This window comes from Achroia grisella, unplaced genomic scaffold (genome assembly GCF_030625045.1).
Source record: "Achroia grisella isolate CSIRO2021 unplaced genomic scaffold, CSIRO_AGI_Agris_v1 utg544, whole genome shotgun sequence".
NCBI classification, from domain to species: domain Eukaryota; kingdom Metazoa; phylum Arthropoda; class Insecta; order Lepidoptera; family Pyralidae; genus Achroia; species Achroia grisella.
The window spans coordinates 1,364,428-1,389,350 of record NW_026712929.1 but is presented as its reverse complement, the minus strand read 5'-3'; the positions used below and the strand labels follow the sequence as shown (position 1 = coordinate 1,389,350).

The 24,923-nt window shown below is 29.6% G+C and overlaps 1 protein-coding gene across 1 annotated transcript; it reads left to right on the top strand.

The window, feature by feature from the left end:
- Positions 1–1,605: 1,605 nt before the first annotated feature.
- On the top strand, positions 1,606–22,241 carry LOC131847829 (lachesin-like). Its single transcript, XM_059197490.1, has 11 exons — positions 1,606–1,838; positions 10,067–10,126; positions 10,761–10,864; positions 11,168–11,375; positions 11,901–12,056; positions 14,503–14,631; positions 15,303–15,440; positions 17,683–17,847; positions 18,250–18,324; positions 18,610–18,693; positions 22,045–22,241. The coding sequence occupies exons 1-11, from the start codon at positions 1,769–1,771 to the stop codon at positions 22,146–22,148; spliced, it is 1,293 nt and encodes a 430-aa protein (XP_059053473.1). The 5' UTR covers positions 1,606–1,768; the 3' UTR covers positions 22,149–22,241.
- The last annotated feature ends 2,682 nt before the right edge of the window (positions 22,242–24,923 follow it).

Sequence of the window (24,923 nt, the reverse complement as noted above, 5' to 3'; positions counted from 1 at the left end):
GGCTGTATAGTATACAATAGGCGAGACTAGGTATTCAAGTAGTAGAGGTCTTTTTCTTTCAAAGTCTACTTCGATCTATCTGAGACTAGTCGGTTGGTCTAGATGAATATTATACAAAACATTACCTCGGTACATGTATACCAATAAAAATAACCTGCAAACATATATACATATTTAAGTTTAATTTGGGGTTAATGAACTGAACACGTAACATGAACAAACGAATACGGCAACGGAGAAGCTCCTTATTATAATTAATTGAAAAAATAGGAAAATTAAAATATTTAATAAAGTTACTACAGTGAAATAAATATTTCATCTTTATTTCATTCAGATATAGTGCGTATTATGTTAGTAAATAAATTATATAACAAATACCTACGATTATACGTTACATTATTACTTACCTAAATCAATGTGAGATGTGTGGCGTTTTGAATTTGATGACAAGATTTCGGTATAAAATAAAAAACGCAAACAGTATCTGGAGTAAAAAACAATGCAGTAAATTTGAATACTACGATTTAATAAGAAATCTTCCTATATGAATCTGTTTATTGCAATAATAGTAATTTTATTGTGGCAGAGGTGTGTATCTAATCCTTTGTTTGTAATATAAAAACACCGAAATTAGGTTAATAAGTAATCTAATGCTAAAACGAACTATAAACATACAACTAAATATAAATACATATATACAAATATATATATTCAAATAATATACATACATATAAATATTATACAAAGATATAAAATAACTCACTATACTAAATGTAATAAGTAACTGAGAGAAAGTAAAATTTAAATAAGTTATTAAAGACGGCTGAGAATTCAACATTACGTATGGAGGGTTTCAGTGAGGTCCACTCTACAGGCACACAGCCTGTACAGAGAAGGATTTGGAAAAATAAAAAGTGGTATGAGTGGGAGTTTTCAATAGAACGTTGTCTGCATTTCGCAAATTACTATTGTGTTCGCAAATTACCTCACCAATACATGTAAAACTTTCAATATAAATGCTTAATTAAATTTACTCAAGATATAAAATTAAATTTTACACACTATTATTTCTATTTATTCATGAGAAAATATTTTTCCCTAGGCTACAAGTTTTCGTTTTTTGTTTAATGTCCGGAAAGGGAAAAATGCAAATTTTCATTTTACATTCTATTCATGTAAAGGAATGCAATTAATAAGTTAGCAATGAGCTCTTATAAACTTTAATATAGAAACATATTTACTTGAACGTACGTAGGTAGGTTTACATAAAAATTAAATTTACCTATCTATGGCTGTCCATGTTTCAATGAAATATGTATAAACGGTTTGAAACAGTATAAAATAAAGATTTATGAAATATGCATACATAAACCAAATACCTGTATTTGCATACGTTCAATTTATCGGATGTTTGTTCCGAATATTTCAGCGGCGACCGAGCGTCTCTCTACAAAGGGCGCCATTATTTAGTTATTCGTCTTTTGTCTTATTTTATTATGTCGGTATTGAGTCGCGGCAATAAAGACTAGCGAGACGGCTTGTCTGCTTGTTCTGGGTTTCTTCGCCCTTGTTTATCTGCCTGGGGTAGTTAGTAGCGGAGTGGTGAGTGGGCTGAGTGCGGAGTAGCGCCCCGCGGCAGTGCCTCTGAAACTCGCCCCGAGATGGGACGCACGCCCGCTATCCCCGTAGTGTCATACGTTCGATCACGATTTCACAGGTGAACCGGAATAAACAAAAAACTACTGTCATCTAATGTAATTACGACAAAATGACTGTTTTTATACATTTATATTATGTGATATGGATAGCGTTCCTGACCGCTTGGTGCAGTACGACAGGTGAGTTGATAGTACAATTAGCATTTTTATTGAGTGCCTCGACAACTTGTAAAAACTTTTTATATGAAATTGGAAATTTGTTTTCTTTGTTATAACATTAATAAATTATACATTTAAGTACTCTTTTAGTTAACCAAATCTGATACAATAGTAGAATTTATGTGCTATATTTAATTCAGTTTCACAAATAAAATTTATATGTTAAATATAAAGCAATACAAAATTATGTAATACTAAACCAACGACGTGTTAATTTAAGCTTTTGTCTGAAAGAAATTAAGTTAATAGGTCAAACAATGCGTCAATCAGTACTTAATTTTGAGGACTTTAATGGACAATAATTTATTCATTGGTAGGTGTGCTAATATATATATAGACATTATTATTTTATCTATATTAATAAGTAGGAGCTTCAATGTATATTGCATAGAATTTAATTTCATTGTAGTATAAGATTTGATGCTTTCTTCGAAACACGGTAACAAATCTATAATTCTATTGCACGAGTGTGACATGTAACCGCGACACTAAATATTAAATACAGTAAATAATTATAAATTATCTAAAGTAATTCTATATAGAAATAATTATCTATATAACTCAAAAAATACTTAATCTACACTTTACATATATACATATAGCTAGATTATTAGTATTATTATTCTTAACAAGGACTATAATATACTACAATATATACTATATTGTAGAAAATAAGGAAATCTGTCATAATTGCACGCATGTGATGATGGTGTGAAGACGGGTAGCCCAACAGTATTACATATATTCCATGAACTATGGAAAGTAACTAATTATAATATGTTTCGTAATAACTTTAAAACACGTTTATCTATTTTTCCTAATATTCTGTAGTTGGGAACATTCACACGATCGATTGTATCTTATAAATAATACAAGCAATTAGTAGTGGGTGAGCTATAAATTACTCAACTAGGTACATTCTGCATATAAAAATAATAATATCGTATACCATAGCGATATAGGAGACAGTGTGAAAACAAACTGATTTTACTCTGAATACGATTAATGTCTTAGTACGTGCTTAGACTTGATAATTTACCTGTTAGATTTTTGTTAATTTAAACAACTGTTCTTTAATATAAAAAAAGCCATCTGACTATAATGGAGGCATATGAGAGGGAGAGTTGCTTTTTCATTCCAGATTTAGATCGATATAAAATAAAATCGTGAATCCGAGTTTCTGCAGGAATATTAGGAGTATGAACGAACGATTACTATGAATAAGGGATTAACGCGTTAATATAAGATTTTAGTTTTCTCCTAAATATTCTTTCCGTACACAATGAGACTAAATTGGGCAAAATACATAGTTAAGAAAGTTATTTGTGAAAATAAACAGATTTTTTTATTATTTTAATAGCGTTAGAGCAGCGAGTTTTCGTTTAGATTTTTTTAGGAATGTCCTCATTAAGTACCAATATTAGAGACGCGCATTGCCACTGTATCTTTCAAAAAAAAGTGAAAAACACTTCAATATTTTAATACATTTTCCGAACCCAAATGCATTACCAAGTTAAGAGGATTCCCAAACTGCTGTAGCATAATTCAGTTAACAAGGGGAAGAAGAAAGAATCACAAACAACGGACGGGGGTCGAGAGCGTGACGCATCGGCGGAAATCCGCCACCGCCGTCTCCCGGCAACCGTGACAGTTATCGATGTATTCTGTCTAAGCAATAAATATAATTAATAAGGACCCGACCAATGTGGGCTTAGTTCCAGTTATTTCCAACGCAAAATGTCTATATCGTATTATATTTCATTTTGTTGATTTGCATAGCAACTTAGTTCTTATATTTTATGATTATTGTTATGAAATAATTGTTAGTTTCGGTCTGGGTGTTTTCTATGTATATTACATATGAAACACACGAAATATATATATCCGCTGTGTAATACAAACTAAGAGTAACTTAGGACCAAATGATTCTGTGTGAATTGTCCTAAGATATTCTTATTATTCTTCTTCTATTTCGAATTGACATATAAACTAGAAATGAGGCAAAGCACGTAAAGTAATAAGTATACATAAAAAAATATATTTAAGTAATTAAACAAAATAAAAATATTCAACATTTTTGAATTTTTGCTGATTCATGAGATCAATCGAAAATCTCAATTGTTCCTAAAATGCGACATATGTATTTAATCAAAATATTTACCCTCATTATCTATACTTCGCCGTCTAATCGGAAGTTCATTTATGCATTTACGATAGAACTCTGGGCGATCTAGATTGAAAATCAATTCACGAGTTGGGGCTGCTTCACAGCCTGTTTCGTCATCACTGTTCGAAGTTCGGCACAGTAAACTTCTGCTATTATTGCTTGACCACATCTAAGAAAATATTAATAATTCCTTTTTTTATTGGTAAGCTTTGCTTTAGGGCGCTGTTGCGGCGTTCGGCTTAGGGTCAGCCATTGCGTTTTTCGCTTACGATTTCATAAAGATTCCATTTTCTTCATATGTCACAATTCGATAAAATATTCCTTCATTTCTGTACCTATTCAACAAGGCAATACAAATTTCAACATGGATTTCTTTGTGCATATCAGTCACATCATGAGACATTTATTTATTGCCAATTAATCGATATTGTAGATAAGGTAACGTTAAACCTTGCCGCTAATTCCTGGATAGTTTGACTCAGATCGGCTTCCACCATCTTCTTCATTTCAGCGTTATTCACCTGTGTTGGCGGTCTTCCACGTGGTTCATTCTTAAAGTCAAAGTTTCCATTGCGAAAGTGTTTGAACCAAAAATGCATGGTGCATGCATGCATTGCAATGCATTCATTAGCAGTCTCCTCGCAAGCGTTGATATTGCGAGCCGTTTCTGCCGCGTTAGTTCCGCGTTGTAATAAAGGACTCGGATTTTCGAAGTATCCATCTTTCACGTCTAAGCTGAATAAATAAAAAACAACTGAAAGACGTAAATTGAATGTTTCTCATTTATTAAAATAATAATCTCCTATGTATCCAGTGAAAAAAGTTTCACTCGAAAATATCACATCATGAAGGTTTTATGTCAATTCAAAATATCTATTACTACAGATTGGCAATTTCATACTTTAACCCATATTATTTACTTATTAAATATGCTAATATGATAAATTTGCTAATTACAATGATGCATACAGAGTTAAACTTTGATATGAAACCATAAAATTGTTAGGTTTCATTTAAATTTAAACTTGTAAATTTTTATATTCATTTTGAATCAGAAACAGGTTATAGTGAAACTAAATTAATTTAATAATTGAAACTAGAATGCATTTTATTGATTATCATCTAAACTTGTTTCTTATTTTTGGATTTGTTATCTTTGTTTTTTTTTAGATTATAAATACAAATGGTTTTTTTGTTTATTTTATTCAGCAAATTATAACTAAGTTGACATTAATACAATCGGACTGTTATTTTAGTCCGAATAGTTAACTACTAGCCTAAATTGGTATTTATACCTAATATAAATATATAGGCAGTATAAAAAAAATGTGTGAAAAATAATATTATAGAAATAGCATGGTATCTCTATGATATATTTTTTATAAACAGTATAGAGTTCGGTTGTCAGTAAAATGTATAAAAATGAATATATAATACCTGTGTTATGGTTATCTTACAAAGACATTTGTAGATAGTAGACTTTTTAGTGACATGAGTACAAAACTGTAATTAAAATTCATGATGGATTATTATAATTATATTTTAAAGGTAGCAAATAATTATTCATTGCACTATTTATTTTAAATTAAAATCAATAATTGTACTTCTTAATAACTGTTAAAAATATCAAATTTAAACGTAGATTAACAAAAACGCTGGTCTGATAATTTAAGCTAGGATTAACAAAAATAGAACTTAAATGAGAACAGCGTTATTACCAAAGTTAGTGTGTACATTTGCAAATTTTCCTAACTATCCACTTGAACACTAAAAATATTTTAATAGATCTCGATATAGATGGTGGGTATAAAAAATTGGATTTCTAGAATACCAATTTTCGAAGTTTATAATTACTGTTGAAATTAAAAACATGATACTTTGTATAAACATATAACGGATTTGAGTATTCATTTCGATTATATTATTTCATTCATATTAAAAGCGTTGTAATTTAACGTCAACTTGCGAATCGAAAACTCTAATATAGAATTTTTTTTTTTGTGATTAATAATGGAATTGTACTTTTTTGAGTATTTTGTATGGACACTATGGACACATAGAAAAGAATATGAAATCATGAATTTAGTTTTTTACTGCGACGTAACTATATTGGTAAGAATTAACTATACAATTTAAGCCAGTAGTTATTAAACTGGCATCACTAATTGTAATGTATTTTACAATATTACAAATAAGAAGGCCAGTCACCATTTAACTTTTAATGTTTTAATTTATTTTCACCTTCATTTACACCTACCATGTGATGACAAAGAAAAACAATTTGTGTATATTACACTGAGTTGTTAGCATATAATGGATATTTGATTGTGATTTTATAACTTACGTAACCATGTTATAGTACACAATAATAGTCTAATGATTCAATAAACGTAAAATACCATAGTAGATATAAAGTTTTCACTAATAGTACACCAATTGTATTGTAGAAATACCATTTAGGTACTTTTATAATGCATTTACAATGAAGCTAATCCTATCTTCCATATTTTGCAATAGTGGTTAGTTGTTTTATTATATTAGGTGTTTCTTAGCGACTTAATATATGTGAAACTATTTTAATACTATTGTTTCTAAATTCCGTAATAATTTCATATTAATACACTGAGGTAGACATTGTACAGATCTGCAAGCATGGTCACCTCGATCTCATTCATTTCAGCTGCCAAGCAACTTTCTAAGTAAGAAGTGTTTTAATCAGAGTAAAAATGTCTATAGCATGTATACAATATGAGAATGTATAAGCATTACAGTAAATCCTTCGAAATAGCTTATTTTCCATTTCAACTATACAAAACATAAGGAAATTTCCTAGGTTCATTTTCAGACTAGGTCATTGATGTATTATGTACGATATAGGTAGGTCAGGTTTCGTGATAAGACAGAGAGTACGTACGACGTACCCAGCTACCAAAGAATATCTTTATAACATTATTCTTTTTTATTTAGCTAGCAAGAATTTGTAAATTTACATTACCAATATTGAAACATATGTAAAAGCGATATCTACTCGTATTTTGTATTTTTACTTCTCTTGATTGCTGACGATGTTAGAGCTCACCAAATTTTTTAATTCATAAGATTTCAATGTATTCCTGTATACACATTACAAGGATACTTTTATTACACTGGTGGTAGCCCAGTGTCGATTATAATAAAAAATACAAAAACATTATTTGAACTAGAAATAACAAATATATTTATATACAATAGAATTATATTTTAATAATAAACAAAATAGTACATAGGTACATACATACATAATACAATATACATATTCCGTTTCAAATACATGATAGTCTGCCTAATGTTTTTTTAATGATTTAATTTATTTCCTATACATAATTTAAAAAAATATATTAACATCTGCACTCCTTCTCTTTACAGATATTTGTAGTTTATACTTAGTTTTGTCAAAAATATTTTTTGTGCTCATACAATGTCATGCTCCTCTGTCCATTCAACTTACAAAGTTTTTGCTTCTCGTATTAATATAATTGTTTGTATTTTATTAGGTCATTGTAAACTTCACTGTCAATTCAGAGTTGAGATATCCAATCCCTGCAGTTTACACAATATCTGACTTTTTGTTGTGAAGCTAAATCGGGTGGTACCAAGTTTTGTGACGGTTTAAAGTGTCTTTTATACTGTGTCTAATATTATTTAAGTTAACATTTAAATAACATTCGAAACTTAGTAAATTTCCCGCTATCCCGCGTCACGTAAAACAAAACTTTTCTTAAATTGGTTTTAAGGTTGTAAAACTTTTTTCATAAATCAATTCACCGTAATAGCAGAGCGCGTCTTTAATTTATTTAAATTATCTTTGTTAAACTTACTTAATATTTTTACTACCTTGCTAAATTGGAACAAGAACTGAATTGTCCTTTCCTCATATAATTTAAATAATTATTATTCATCTTTACATAATATAAAACAAACTCGCTGCCTCTGTCTGTCCGCTCACATCTTTTTAATTGCGCAACGGATTGTAATCCAGTTTTCAGATATAGAAATAAATAGACTGAATCAAGAGGAAGGTGTGTTAAATATACATGTGAAAATGCGAATACATAGTTCCAATGAATTATGTAAATAACATTTATTAATATATATTTATATAAATAATAATGTATTTTTTAACGTATCTTTTACGGTATTTATAAATCCAAGGATATTTAAAATGATTACGTCGTTAATAAAAGTTGATATAGATCACACTTCAATATTACTTATAGTCAGATCGTTGATATCTGTGTGATCTATAATGTGTTTATTGTGTTTTAAATATTGTTGTATTCCAATGTAATTGTCTATAATAGGGCCCCTCCTCAATGCTACTAGAATTCAATCCACTTACGAACAAGTTGGCAATTGGTCTAGAAGCGTGTTTACCCTCGCAACTGACCCCGTGTCAACAGAGCTTGGGAAGTTGCGAGCATCCCTTTACATCGAGCCACGAATTATCATTACAATTCTACTGTGGCATATTAACAAATTGAATATTGCTATTGAAAATAAGATAAATATAAAATAATTCTCTTTGTTTTTTATATACCCTATACAATATAGGCTTAATTACAAGTAGTATACAATATAGAACATTTAAAACAATGCAATAGAGTTTGAGTAAACCTGCATGTACGTGCCATAGCAATACAAATTGGCTTGGAGATCAGTGAGGAGAATCACTCAAGGAGCAAAACATTATTTTATAACAGATTTTCAGCTATGTCATATAACTATTGTTAAATAAAACTATTATTCATTAAAATATTAAATAGCTACACTTAACTGGCGGCGCTGCCCATGTGAAATGGAACCTATAGTACTTGCTGATAACGTAGCTGTCTGTAGATGAAAGTTTTTTTAAATCGGATAAGTATCATTGCATCATTTATTACAAATGAATAAAAAAAAGTATATTCTCTTTATAAATTGGTTTTGATTTAAAAATAATTATGAGGTTGAGACATCTATATCCTGCATATTATATTTTTCAGTAGTCGTTTACACACAGAAGTTTGATTAATTTAATATAATAAAATAATAATTGAAACGTACATATCCAATTAAATGGTTAAAAGATATTTTTTAAAGAAATAAACTACGAGATACATAATTACCACTGAACGTGATAACTCGAATGATGAATTTATACACATAAGCTAGTATTCACTGTACTTCACCCATAGATATATTACCAATTGAACGTCACGCATTTGACAGTCGCAATAAATGGCTTCCAACTGCGAGCACGCCACTGCTATCACCATAATTTGATACGTCATCACCGCATCCACGGAGCGTAGTCGAGAGCGTCAATTATTCATAACTCCAGGCCGATAATGGAACAATCCTGTCGCAGAAGCGGAGAGAGCCTGTCATCGCTAGACGTAATGGCATACGCTTCTCTCGACAAAAACCTATCCTAGTTAATGTAGCGAAGGGACGACAGCGACAATTAATGTGCATTCGCCGTTTGGGATACATTAACAGTATACAACATACGTTAACCCTTTTAATTTTTTTTACCTTCTAAATTTGTTAACCGTCAACACGATTTGTCCTGGGAATGGTGTAACAGTAATTAAAATAAATTTGTGGTACCTTATAAAAGATAATAGGATAAGATAGATATATGACATAATATAATATTACATCCATATTATTTTTATTAAACCGAAATCATATATCTTTATTTTGTAATCTCTGAGCGACAGATCTCGGGTTAATTTTGGTTGAAAGGATCTATATTAAATTTTATAAATTCTAAAACGGATAGAAACAATTCGGAGTTTAATATTTATCATTACTATTATGTATCATCGTTAAATAATAATAGATATTATTTTCTGTATGAATGGAATTTCTTTAAAACTCCTTATATTTATCCAATTTGTGTGGTATTATTTGTTTCTTTAAAATATACTGCTATACTTAGTAATAATACATTTACGAAAGTTTAGTATGACATTTACTAAAATGGAGATATTGATTTCAGGTCGTGAATTAACCAGTGGGCAAAATGTAGTCTCAGTAGCACCTATAGAAGTTCCAGATGGTAAGCGTTCATTTATTAACAAATTATTATATATTCACTACTAACGGAAACTTGCTTTATCATATTCTATGATGATGCAGACTATCGACAGATATCGTTGACATTTCGGCTGCTGGTTTTATGTAGATAATTGTAATAAAAAGTCACATATTTGCCTTTAGAAATCAGCATCTTGGAATACAGGAAGTATTCCACTAGACATAGAATGTTTAATTTACTCTGTTCTCATAATTGTATTAAAAATTTGTTAATATTTCTAGAATTATTATACTTTTTTTTTGTACAACTAACAGCAATCACTTTTAAACTTTTAGAGGTATTAGGTATAGCAATATTTGTAAATACAATTTTTACCTATAGTTATTTTGTAAGCGGGAAAGTGCTCGTATGTCTAATTCTCGTTGATAGTGACATTTATCACGCCCGTCGTTTGTTGGCGTATCTTTGTCGGAATCGCCACCAGTAAATCTAGTCACTGCCAATACTCTGTGACTGTTCCCGACGGCACTAGACACGCTGGCACCAAAAATTACCCCACCATGACATGTTTGTTGGCTCCGCCCGATCGATCTAAAAGTTTCAGTAGGTAAACATGTTTACAAGTTGCCCGCATAAAACAAACATTTCTTTTCAGAATCTATGTACCCAAGGTTTGCTGAACCTATACCAAACGTCACAGTTACGATCGGCAGGGACGCTTTATTAGCGTGCGTCGTCGATAACCTAAGAGGCTTCAAGGTATTAAATTTTAAATACACTATGACTATATTATGAATGTGGTTCTTAGTTTCCTAACTTGTAGGGAAATAATAATAATAACAATAAAATTAGGTCTATATTCATATCTTGTAAGTTATCTATGTATTTACTTTAAATAAGCATAAGGAATAAAAATATTGAGAATAGATTTTTTTTTATACATATACTGACACATTTATACCACGTATAGGTATAGGCCCACGCAAATAACTTTGTACAATCCAACCTAAGTAGTTTCCTAATAAATTAAGTCATGAAATAATTACACATAATTTCTCATAGGTGGCCTGGGTGCGGATGGATACACAGACAATTCTGAGTATCCACCATAATATAATAACACAGAACCCGCGTATCAGCCTGTCGTACAACGACCATCGCTCCTGGTACCTTCATATCAAGAACGTGCAAGAGGTGGACCGCGGCTGGTACATGTGTCAAGTGAACACAGATCCTATGCGCTCCAGAAAAGGATATTTACAAGTAGTAGGCGAGTTGAAATAAATGCTTTTATTTATACTCCGCTTTAAGTTGAACCTGTATCTCATTTACATCAGCCACTCATAAATTAATTGGCAATAATTTATGAATGGCTGATGTAAATGAGATACAGGTTCAACTTAAAGTGAAGTTCTAGACCAAACATTGCACCCGTAGTCACTATTGGATTTCATTGCAGTGCTAACAGTCATGAATTTCATTAAAAAAAATTATTTTTGATAGTATTTAAAAATTTCATTCAAATCAATCTTTAACAGTTTGGTATAAAACACTATCGATCTGAATTCTATTTGGTACAAAAGTGATCTAATATTTTTTATAGCAACGATATTTATATGAATTTCTCCATTATATATATTCCAATATATTTTGTTTTTTCTGTTTCTGTTTACAGAGAATTTCTTTTATAAATTAGTACATGTATTATATATGGAGACTCAATGACTTTAAATTGTAAATTTACAAAAGGTACCTACATCATAATTTACTTATCCGCCCTGATTGGTTTGTATAGTACCTCCATCAATCATCGACAATATGACGTCAACGGATATGGTGGTACGTGAAGGCTCGGATGTAACCTTGGTGTGTCGTGCATCTGGATACCCGGAACCTTATGTAATGTGGAGGCGGGAGGACGGGCAAGATTTTAATTATAACGGCGAATCAGGTATTTATTGATCACACATAAAAGTAATTATATTTTATCAGGATATCGGAGCATGTGTATCATATTAAATACATACCGGAATATTGTATCAGCAAACATATGAGTTATCGGAACGTTAAATCTATTTGGTGTATTAGTAACAGTACCGGAAGTTAACGCTGTACAATGTTCCGGTTTATTTTTATGTGTTTAACTTTCCCTACCTGCAGCTATATGGATTCATTGTAGATTTCTTGTATACATTAATACGTACCTGTTTTTTTTACTTTTGATACTTGATGAATTACATCATGCAACTAAATTAAAAGAAAAGTTTCGTGTTTATTTTAGTTATAGAATACAAAATTGATTAAGAAGCAGAGGTAGTATATATTTACTAACTAATTAAATTACTATTATACATAATAGAATATATTTCTTTATTAAAATGATATTTGTAACAGGTTCATTTAATTGTTTCGCAAAATTTTGTTAGTAACAAAATTGTCAATTACACTTTATGTATACCAACTAAGTCTGTTTTGGACAGACATTTTGATATTAGTTTACACTGTCTTACGGAGTATACAATGACTCCTTTAATTTACATCACGACAATACAACAGAACTTTAGCTATTTTAATGCGACATAACTTAAATATGAAACGTTAAAAAATATAAATTCCTCGTGCATAATTTTAAATAAACTAATTAAAAATATTGAATGCAATTAGTATAAAATTTACGAGTATGTGGAAAACGAAACTGATTAAAACGTGTTGATTACTTTCTCAGCGAGTATGATTAATATTTTCCGCGGCAAAATTTTGAATAATTATAAATGTACTTTTTTATTAGTAAACTGTATTTGATATCGTGCGGTACATAGTATATTTATCGCTTTATCTGATAAATAGTTGGCAATAGTAATTTACATGATATATTTTCACGTATGACAATTTTTAAAAGTGCCTATATACTCTACATGTGTTCTCAGTAGTTTTTGATATATTAAATAGAATATTTTCATAAGATACTCTATTTAATATATCAAGTGAGTTTACATGTCTGTGGCCTTTGTTTGTAACTTTTATCAATTTATTTTAAGATTAAGAATATATCATACGATTACCTATATACTTACATATATTAACAAAATTTACTATTAAAAAATTTATTAAAAAAGTGGTTTTGTATATCCTTGTTTATTTTGCTCGTACACTGTATTCGTATAGTAGTCCAAAAACGCTATTAAAGTGCTGTCCATAGTAAATAAATAGGACAATGTAAAATACAATAACAATACACATAAATACAATATGTAAGTAACAAGTTTAAAAGTTACAACTTCAGTATTTATCCAAAACATAAAGAAACTCTTTGAAATATATATTTGATCTACATCACGCTAACGAAGCTTAACACCAGACGATTACTATTACGTCTACGACATGAACATTGTATAAAAAATATATCACATTCGTACGAAAGCTAAGCTGACCCCGAAGAGAGGCATTTTAAAGTAAACCTTATCTTAATAGAAAAAGGTTTAATATGGTCTAATTTTATATCAAACCTAATAGTTGCATGCGCTAGAATTCAAGCAGCATTTTATTCAGATTGACTTTCAGCTGGCTCGCTCAAACTATTTTTCTTTTTGTATCACGTGTACTGATTGCAACAAGGAACCAAAATATACAGGTTTTTTTGTTAAATATATTCATACTACATAACTTCTATTAATTCAGGAGAACCTCTCTGAATAAAGGAGTTTCTTGTAAAGTTATACGGTATACTCCTGACATGTTATACTCCTCCTTTACTACTCCTTTTATATTTCTCAAAATAAAATGTTAACTAAAAGGGATGCAAGTTTTATTATGGCACATTCCCTTTTTACTTTAGTGGTATAAAGTGAAGTATAATTTAAAAAAAGATAGTGTACAGTACAGACATGTACCTCCTGCAGAGTTATTAAAGATATATTCGTAGATAACGTATTGAGAGACATTTTACACGATTTTGGTTGCTGTGACCATTATTATCATTCATATTGTCCTTTATCATCCAGTTCTAAACATAGTCATTTCCCGAAAGCTATAATAAGAATGATAATTAAAATCATTCACAGCATCATGATTATCATTATTACCTCGAGGTAACAATCTGCTAAGCGCGTGAATTAAACCGACACCGAGAAAACTACGTGTATCAATTTGCGTTCCTGACGGACTTTCCCATGAAAGAACAACCGACAACAAATCAAACATTACTTCAAGTGTACGCAGAGAAATGTGCGCAGTTTAAGAGTTTGCTTTCACCGTGACAATGCTTCTTACTTCCTCATCTGGGGTAACAGTCGTGAAACTATATTTATTTATATTATTTATATAGTAGTTGCATTAATTTAATTAAATATTAACAATGTGGTGTGAAAACAATACATACAATTTGTTTGTTTTAACAGTGAGCGTAGTGGATGGTGAAACCTTGACTATAACGAAGGTGTCCCGTTTACACATGGGAGCATACCTGTGTATAGCGTCTAACGGTGTTCCGCCATCGATTAGTAAACGGATCATGCTCATGGTTCAGTGTGAGTAACTACATAATTACAGTGGTGTAATGTACATACAACTAATTGGTGGGCTTGCGTTAATAAAAACAGACATCTAGAATTAATTTATTCATATGAATATAATACCTAATTTAACTACTAAATGCAATGCTGGCTAGGATCTCAGATATTGTATGAGGAAGACTGAGATTAAGTTTGATCTATACTACAATGCATAACAAGAAACAACTTATTTATTCACTTTTCCTGTTCATTTAATTTACGTTTGTATAAAATAATACCTATAACTATTTAGGATTTAATGACTAATATAGGGAAACTTTATACTTATTGATATGTATGTAGCATATTTTAATAATCGTTTATTTATTTGGTATGCTTTCCAAAATTAGGTTTTATCTGATAGTCGTCTCAAGAAAAATTCTGTATTATGTGGTTGGTAATGTTTAGATAGAAATCTGTACAGAGAAGCCAACATAATCTGTCAACATTATTTTTATTATAACTTATAAGATGTTCATAAAAATTCAAAATAGAACCTACGTTCAATAATATATTCAATAGCATATCATATTAAAGGTAATTTTAAGATGTAACATGTTAAAATTATATTTATATAACTATATTTTGGTTTACGAGATCTATTGGATACAATATGTTTTCTATTGACAATATTATTTCTCTAATAGTTCCACCGATGCTGTCAATTCCAAATCAATTAGAAGGAGCCTATATAGGACAAGACGTAACATTGGAGTGTCATACCGAAGCTTTTCCTTCTTCTATCAACTATTGGACTACAGACCGAGGAGATATGATAATTTCCGGTGAGATTTTCATCATAAAATTTATATTTATTAGTTTACGAAATGTCAATTATAATAGATATAATTCGGGTAAAATCAATTATTACAAACTAATAAAAATGGCAGTTTCTTTAGAATTTAATATAAATTTTACTACGTACATTATTTAATATTATTCATTGTTATTTAAATTGCACATTTATGGAGAATTTTCTATAAATAAACTGGAAACTAAATGTTACTGAAGTAAACATTATGAAAATGTTTACTTCAATAACATTTAGTTAACAAATCATTAGAGCCTTTCCGAGATTATATACATAAATCTATTATAAAGGACAGGAAATTTACGTGCTCTAATCTGTCTGTTAAATATACATATATGAATGCGTCATTTTGCTATTGTACTATAACGAATATTGCTCTCGTACAGTGATAAATCTTTGCTCTTTGTTAGTTCTTTATTACACATTGGCAATTCCAGCAAGACTCATGATCACAAACTGATAATATAGAATAATTACGATAATGTATGATAATGTATAATATTTACATACTATAGATAGGCAAGTGTAGTATAAATTTCAAGTTCAACATTTCAATATAATAATTTATAGAAAACAACATACGCCACACTGAAGAATATTTACGGATAAGTCGATACAAAAATAGTAATGTAGGAATAGGCCTACGCAATACCTTTCAATCAATTATATAATTACCTATGTATCAAATAATAGGAATATAAAATAAACACACATTTAAACATACAACATTATATGTAATCATTGAAATATTTATTAGTGGACATTGTTAAAATAAATGTCCATAATTGTATGTTTCTTTCACGTTTTTGGTACCTTCGCATACATATTCATAAAAAACGTTACAACCCACACATTTTTTCGATACCTAAATACATTGAGTAAATCAATTATCATCATCAATCAAATCATTCAACAAATATTATTAATGAAGCACCAATAAGTCATATTTACAAAGTACCTACATCCAGGTACTGAATAATATACATAACACTATTTAATATCAACTAGTTGAGTAAATAACATGTGTTCCAGTCAAGTTGGAAGTCGATAGCATCACTGATTTATAGCTTCATAATGAAAATAGTTCGTCCATTCAATTCAAATGTCCTCTATGTTGCGAGAATACAGGATATTGTTCTGTAATAAAAACCTTCACGTTTCATTTAAACAAGTTTATATGGAATCAACAAGGCTTTGTTGATGTACTTATCTCAAAAGTAAAGTCTTAGTATGCGTATACATGCAAGTAAAATATAATGATTATGTAAGTTAGTAGTCATACATAATTGACGGCCTCGATGGTCTAGCTTTACTTCCGATGGTTGCGGGTTCGATTCCTCACATAGTATAAACAATTTGTATTCGTGATTATGATTGTTCGTATCAGTCTGGATATTTTCTATGTATATTATAGAAGTATGTATTTAAAAAAATGTCTAAGTATTTATATCAGTTGTCTAGAACCATTAACATAGGCTCTACTTAGCTGGGATTATATGGCGTTGTGCGGATTGTTCAAGGAGATACATTATATATAGCATAGCAACACTAGCGTCCCGTCCCGGCTTCGCAGGAATCCATTCCAAATCTTTGAATTTCTCGTCTTGTTCTATACTAAAATACGTATGTATTAGACATATAAACCTTACTCTGTCTTCAACCTATGTCTCACACATTTCAATCGTCAAGCAACTTGCTTTGTAAGATATCTTTTGATTTAAGGGTCAGAATCAGCAAAATTGCAATGACATGTTAGTCCTTTGAAATGGCTACGCATGACTGATGCCGTTATATAATGACATGATATCCGTACCCCTGTTCATGTACATACAGACATATATATAGACGACAATTATTACTTACTATCCGGTGGACCGTTAACGCGTGTGTCCTTCCATTTACAAAATACCAAATGTTATAAATCCTTAAGTATGGAAATACGTGTTAATGTTACTCATTATATTTGAATTAAACAAGCTACATACATAAACATTGTCTTATATTAACACATTCGGATGGACCGAGGATCAAGTCAAAATCCCTGGAAGGCGTTGGATGCCTTTGTCAGTAGTCTTCCAGGCTGAAATGACGATGATCAACACATTCGAGTTTTAAAGTGACTTATGAGTCACATCCGAAAAATCTTTGAAAAAAGCAAGTGATGAATTACAAGTACAATAATAGCAGTAACAAAAACAGTTTTTATATTTAAGTAGAAATGGAAATTGTAGGTGGTAAATATGAAGCGTTCCCAATGGACAGCGGCTACAACAAGTTCATGATGCTCAAGATACGGAACATCACAAAGGAGGACTTCGGATTTTACAAATGCATAGCAAAAAATTCCCTTGGAGAGACAGACGGAATTATTAAATTGGATGGTAATATTTTTAAAGTTAATATTGTACTATGATCTAAAATTATTAGAGGTTGTGTTTATCAACTTATTCAAATATCTTTTAGGTTAAAAGTTATCGCATTTTAAAATCTGTTATATATAACAAACATTAAATATATGTATAATACCGATACTTATATCTAAATATTAGTAATTTATCAGTTTTAATAAAAAAATTTAATAAAAGTTTTAATTTAAATCTCTGGAATGGGAATGGTATTGTGTCATGTTACAATCACGGAATGTCCTTGGTGTTTGTAAGCAACTAGGCGACTTATAGTCCGAGTTACACAAAAAAAAACCTCACTTGGTTTTAGGTTTTAATAATATTTAGTTTGTGAGAATGAAACTTATTTCTAGTTACATAAATTACTTGCTATTACAGAAATACCAGCACCGCCATCGGCATTTACGACTACACCAAAACCAGTACTAGATAATCAGACAATTAAGAAAAAAGGTATTTTCACTTTATTTATTTCTTGCTTCACGTAAAACTACTAATTACTACAAAATTAATTCTTTATGAATTAATAGATATGCTTCCTTTTTTATTTTATTATATATTAAGAAACTAGATAATATTTATAAGACACAAAATTCTGTTATGCTCAAAATGTTACTGTACTATGTAAATATAAAACAATCACCTGTTGCTTTCAATTAAATTATTGTTATTTATAAGTTTCTTTTAAGTTGTGACAATGTGAAGAAAAATTACATAATTAACATTTTGATCATACAGGTCAACATCAGATCACACAAGCAAATGAAGCAATCAGTTCGAATTTCCAGGGAGGGGCATACATCGAACAAAGAAATACTTTCGGTAAATATTGATATTGTAAATTTAGTTCATAAATAATATTCATTATATCAAATAAAGATACAAAACTATATTGTATACATGTAAAGATACTAGTAATATATCAGTAAGGAAAATTCATTAATCACACGCGATTGTTGTCAGCACAGAGTACTACAGAGAGTCATTAATAATATTGATTAAATTTATTATTCGAAAGCTTTGTATATCAATAATTTACCATATAATTCGAAAAGATCTGAGTAGTTTGAAGTTAGTATTCGATTGACACAAAAAGTTCCGAAAAAACATTGAAATTTATACCTCGTGTGACTCTTACATTGGCTCTAGCATGTTTTCGTAATTTTCACTTTAATTAGAATATTCGACAATAGCTCTAATTGTGAAATTTCATCTTGAGAATATCTATTTAAAATTTTTAAATATATTTATATAAAATGCTACATTATGTATTGTGCAGCCAAATGCGATGGAAATATGTTTGTTAATGTTTTATCTTTGTTTTGTTTCTCCAGAATAGTGTTATTATAATTAATTAGCTTTTCCGCACAACTTATCTCTGTTACACAATGCCCCTTTTTGCAACAGCTTTCATTGATGCTTTATTCCTAATAGTCAAAGTCTGATATAGTTGCCCCCTTGATGTATGCTATCCAACACAAAAATGATTTTCTAAATCTGATTACTAGTACCAGAGAATACACATCTTTCTTCTTAATATTATATATGTATCTCTTCATGATATTAGTAGTTATAGAATTATGTAGCCTACTTCTATTATTATTTTGCCAATACACACGCAACCAATGAAATATTGTCTATAATCTTAATCGAAAATGCATGTCTACGCTTGACATTTATATGACCGACGTTGTATTTATATTTTGTAGTAATATAAAAAAACAACAAGACATACGATAAGAAATAAGCAATACAGTGGCATGAACGCACGCTGAGAGTTCAAAGTTTATCCGATGAAACTATCTCAATAAATGCTTGATCGTCTGTTCCAAACTCAATGTTAGTGACATTGAATTTCTGTAATACAAAACTTTATATGTGATGGTGCCTTGCTTGTCTATTGCCTATTTCGTCCATAAAGTAACCAAACCAAAACAAGCAAATCACTAACCTATTAGATTGTGCATTGTGGTGCTCTTTAAGGTAATCTTGTATGGTCTTGTGTTCAAATTTGTGATATCTTATAAATATCTTCGTACCAATAAAGGATGTAAAACGTAGGTTTTAAGAAGAGTAATATATTATGAGTGACAAAATATCTAATGATTTTTGTTTGTCAACATTAAAAGTTCCAGTTACAATAAACTCGCAATCCGTTCACACAAATATAAAACAATATTAATATCTATTAAGATCATTGTGCCTATATAAACTATTCAATAATATAAAGAGCATGGTGGCCCTTACATACATAGTTTGCAAGCTTTCTAAGCATTCCCATGCTCTTCTAAGATTGTTAATAATCTTAGCATGAACACCCAAAACCGTCGGTTATGGTTGTAACAAGTTAATCCAAGTTACAAGGGTTTTGAGTGCTTTGAAGTTTACCAGTTTATAGGCAGAACTCTCGATCACTCATAATCCACTAATCGCACGGTTTCAGGGTTTCAATAGTTATATCATTTCCATATCTCGACTTTTATATATGGCCACCTTGGAGATATATGATGGCTGTTAATTTTTCAATAGAGAAACTTCATGAAAAATGAAGGCCGTTCATATCTCTTCAAGGTATATAGAAGTTATAAAATATAAATATAAATATTTCACAACTACAAATAACGTGTATATTGGCCAATATTTCTAATAAGATTGACTTCAGTAGGAACTACAAAAATCAAGCTATAATAATACAATGCACAACATAAGGCATATATGGATATATGGGACAGTAATTAATATATATATTGAGGTGTCGCTTCATGAATTTTGTAGTAATTTTATTTACATATGTAAATAATACAAGAAAAATATTCGGAGACCGGAAATTTATTTCAAGTATTATAAAGAAGTAGATTTAAAATAAAATTGTATAGGAACAGAACTATGTATAAACATAAATACAAACTTAGAATATAGTAACATTTGTGATTAGCCTGTTACAACAAATTTGAATAGGACATTTAACCTATAGACACTGATAATAACATATATGTTACCATGCATCATTATTATTTTATTTGAATAGCAAGTATTCTGTACATTTTAAACGTAGACATTTTCATAGAAATTCGTGTAGATAATTATGAAATTGAGGGGACACCTCTATGTATTTCATTATTAATGAATTATATAATAATTATAATAAAACCCACCAAACGCACAAAAATACTATAATTAGACAGTTGTTTTACTTTTGAACAAGGCCACAAAAATTAAAATAATGTAGTATCTAATATAACAGTAATAAACAGTTTGTATATGGATATTACATATAACAATTAAAATTGTAGATAATTGATTTGGGTATCAATTTTCTAAGATATAGTCTAACATATGCTACAGGCATGAATGTCAGTGTACATTCACAGTCTTCTTGATATACAGGATGTACAGTAAAGCCAACACATAGTTACATTACAGTCTTGATATGATAACGTGATGTCTAGCGTGATGTAGGTGACATTTATTTTCCGTGATTTAAAAAAACTTGATGAGAAATTCTTAAGCTTTCTTCTCTTATCTTATATCTCTTATCCCTTTCTTTCTTTATAAATAGGATTCAAATACTCCATGATAGGTCTGGTGCTCGACACATGTAATTTTCCATATTAAGATTATTATATCTCACGTATATATGTATCACGTTCACCCTATGAACAACATCCTTCTACCTTGAATAGTCTTTCTTAGTGAATTATTCTTAGTCTGTTACTATACTATACTGATACCTTAGTAGTTCATTTAATCCGCACTCTACACTTTCGGAATACATTGATTATCTGTGTCAATAGCATCACTTTAAGTGTATCTATGGGTGAAAGACAATGTTAAAATTTAATACGGTAATCGGCAGTTCTTGCATATATTCAATTTAATTATTATTATTTAGTTCGATCAGATTATTGTTGGTGTTATCATATAATTACAGGGTTTAGATATGGTGAGCTCTTAAAATATAACTTGTTTTTGATGCTCTTTTCTTTAAGTTGTTAGCATAACAATAAACTTATAGAACCGCATCGCGATGCTATAATAAATGGTTTAATATTCATGAACTACAATAGTTTATTTGAAGCAGCGTAAACCTGCTTATAAAGTGCTTTAATATTAAACAGCGTAGAGCAGCTGAGGTATTCAAGATGTTACTTATTAAAATACTCTTTGTTACAGGTTACGAGGATGACAATAGTTCAGCAAATGTACAAAAAACGAATCCATTAATAACGTTTTTCTTCTGTTACTCATTATTAATAAGACTTTATTTGTATTCGTGATAATCAATAATTGTTTTATATAAATGAATCTGTGATTTTGTTTTCATAACAAAAAAGTTCCTTTTTTAAATATGATTGACATTGATTTGTCATTCCTTACATATTCGACGATAACTATTATCGTCGAATATACTAGCAGATATTCGAAATGAAGGAAATCATTTTAAAAACATTACTTGTAAATATTGTATGTCATAAACATTACTTGTAATTTATTTGTATTTATTTATTCGGTCTATTAATTTGTATTCTTAGCGAAACGATATTTGTATACCAATTTTCTACTACATCGATTTTGTAAAAAGTTGCCTAATTAGAATGTTAATATTTGGTATACTTACTTATATAGATATAGCTATATTATATAGCTATACTTACATGTCCAACACGATATTTGTGTAGGTATTATACGTATTTCAAACTATTAGATGAACGTATTTTTATACACTAATGTATAAAATACGTAAACCAACTTTCTGTGCTTTAGTACCTAGATATTTCTGATTATTTTTCATTGACAATTGTAAACTCAAATAATTGTTTATTGAACTGTTACTTAATTTTATTTTGCTGTAAATATTAGATCTTAGTAATTACCGTCGATACCTTTGAGTAAACAGACTTTTGTAATAGTATAATTTATCTAACTGCTACAAAATGAAACTGCCAAATAAAATGTGTAAATTGAAATAAATTGATGCTTAAAATTTTAATTGTTTTATTAATTGCCTATCTTTGCTGCTTAATTTTAAATTAGAACTGATGAGATTTATTAAAAGTACTTTATAGTTGTTAGGTTCTTAAAAACGCAGATAGAAAAACAGGTTGATTTGTAAAGTTGCAAGACATACAAGAATGTATTTAAGCTGTACCTATTAAATTTGATTAAAATTGACACAGTCATATAAGCAGATAAAAAGACACGCTATTGTACATTTAGAATGTTAAAACTAATCAAATAATATAATAATTAATAGGTAATAATTATGTTTTATGGATTCGTATTCTGACTATAATGGGTGCTGCAATTAGCCTTATCTATACATATAAATAAATTTGGAGTGTCTGTTTCTAATATTAAAATAACCATTTTTTACTATATGCATATGCTTATAAGTATAAAAATATTTCAAAATATTTTTTTTACAATTTCTGTCTGTCTGTCTGTTTATTCCGACTAATCACTGAAATGGCTGGACCGATTTTAAAGGTAAGAATGTATTACATTAGGCTAAAGGTTATATTATATTTTAGAAAAATTCTCTAATTAACTATTTTTTAAATTCTACGCGGACGAAGTCGCGGGAGCAGCTAGTATAAAATATAATTCTTTACATAATAGATGTAGAATTTATCGGTACATCGATTACCGCCTGCAAATTTACTTTCCTAGCCTTTACCAACAACTGATTTTAAGAGCTAAAAGATAACTACTAGTGTTTGCGCTGGCTTTTTGCAAAGCGGAGGGCTACTAGGAAATATACCCTTATAGGGGTTTTTTTAATCTGGAAACTTTGTAGGCAAAATGTTTTAGGTTAAGTGTCTTTACTTATTACGAATTTGAGACTTGTAGTTCTAAAGAGAGAGAGATTACAATAGCATATACAATAACTTAACATTCGTAAGGCTGGTTGGTTTCCAAAGTTTTAAAAACCCAAAACCTATAAATTTCAATGACGGTTGCAGGTAACTAAAACAAAAGTATTTTTATAAGCGTCTACGCTTTGCATCCTATATGGATTCCAGGCGCTCCGATTTAAATGGAAGAAGAAAATGAAAAAACTATGTTCGATCAATATATAATATTCTAGATTCAAATAATATATTCTTGAATTAAAATGTATAAATATTCCATTCCCACGAAGAAATTTTAGTATACATCATGTAGGGTCATTTATTAGACTATACTATATCTACTAGAATAAAAATATATGTACTTAGTATAAAAAAAGAGCTCGCTTCATAATATTAAATTACGTGGGAATATATTCTTAAATCTTAGCAAATGAAATGGTAGGCAAATGATGTCACACGCGAGCCTAGTTCAAAATAAATTAGGTGTTTATAAATGTTACGATTTTCATTATGTTGAATAGTAAAGTAGTTTCTCAGTTTTCTATCTAATTAAAAGCTAAAGATGAAACAATGTGTGAAAAGTAGATACTTGCATCTCAATCGGTATGGCAACAAAGTACATTGGCCTTAACTGTTCCAACAAATCGATATTCTTACTAAGTAATTTAATACATTCGAGTTTTATGCTAGTGAATTCACAGTGGAATAGAACGAAGGTGGCAATCTTTTCCAATGGTACAATTACCGGCTATAGTATACTTAATATCTATATTGAATATAAAATGACCAATCCCTCGCATATCCATATATTATAGTAACTTTTAGGAGCCCGTAGTCAAACAGTTTAAACCTAGTGAGCGATAAACATCTGTTATCATATTCATTCTTTCAATAATTTTTATTGTGAATAGATTTTTTAAGTTTTAATAGGTATAATTTCTGTGCTGTTAATTTGTAGAATTTATCAGATATGCACAATACAATTAAACCATTATTCAAATAATCGTTATTCAATTACGTTCAAGTAACGTTTTTCTAAAATTCAGCGGAATAACCGACATAGTTAGAAAACTTTGACAGTAGATTCACAAATTGGTTATTTGAATAAAGGTTTAATTGTATTGTGCATTAATATTAAATTGTATTGTGCATAATTAAATTATTTAATTATTAAATGAATCTTCTTACTTTTTCATATAA

Excerpts from the sequence above, each read along its gene's own strand:
- LOC131847829 (XM_059197490.1), top strand. The coding sequence starts at position 1,769 with ATGACTGTTTTTATACATTTATATTATGTGATATGGATAGCGTTCCTG. Across the intron at positions 10,127-10,760 it reads ACCTATAGAAGTTCCAGATG|AATCTATGTACCCAAGGTTT; the intron begins GTAAGCGTTCAT and ends ATTTCTTTTCAG. Across the intron at positions 14,632-15,302 it reads GATCATGCTCATGGTTCAGT|TTCCACCGATGCTGTCAATT; the intron begins GTGAGTAACTAC and ends TTTCTCTAATAG.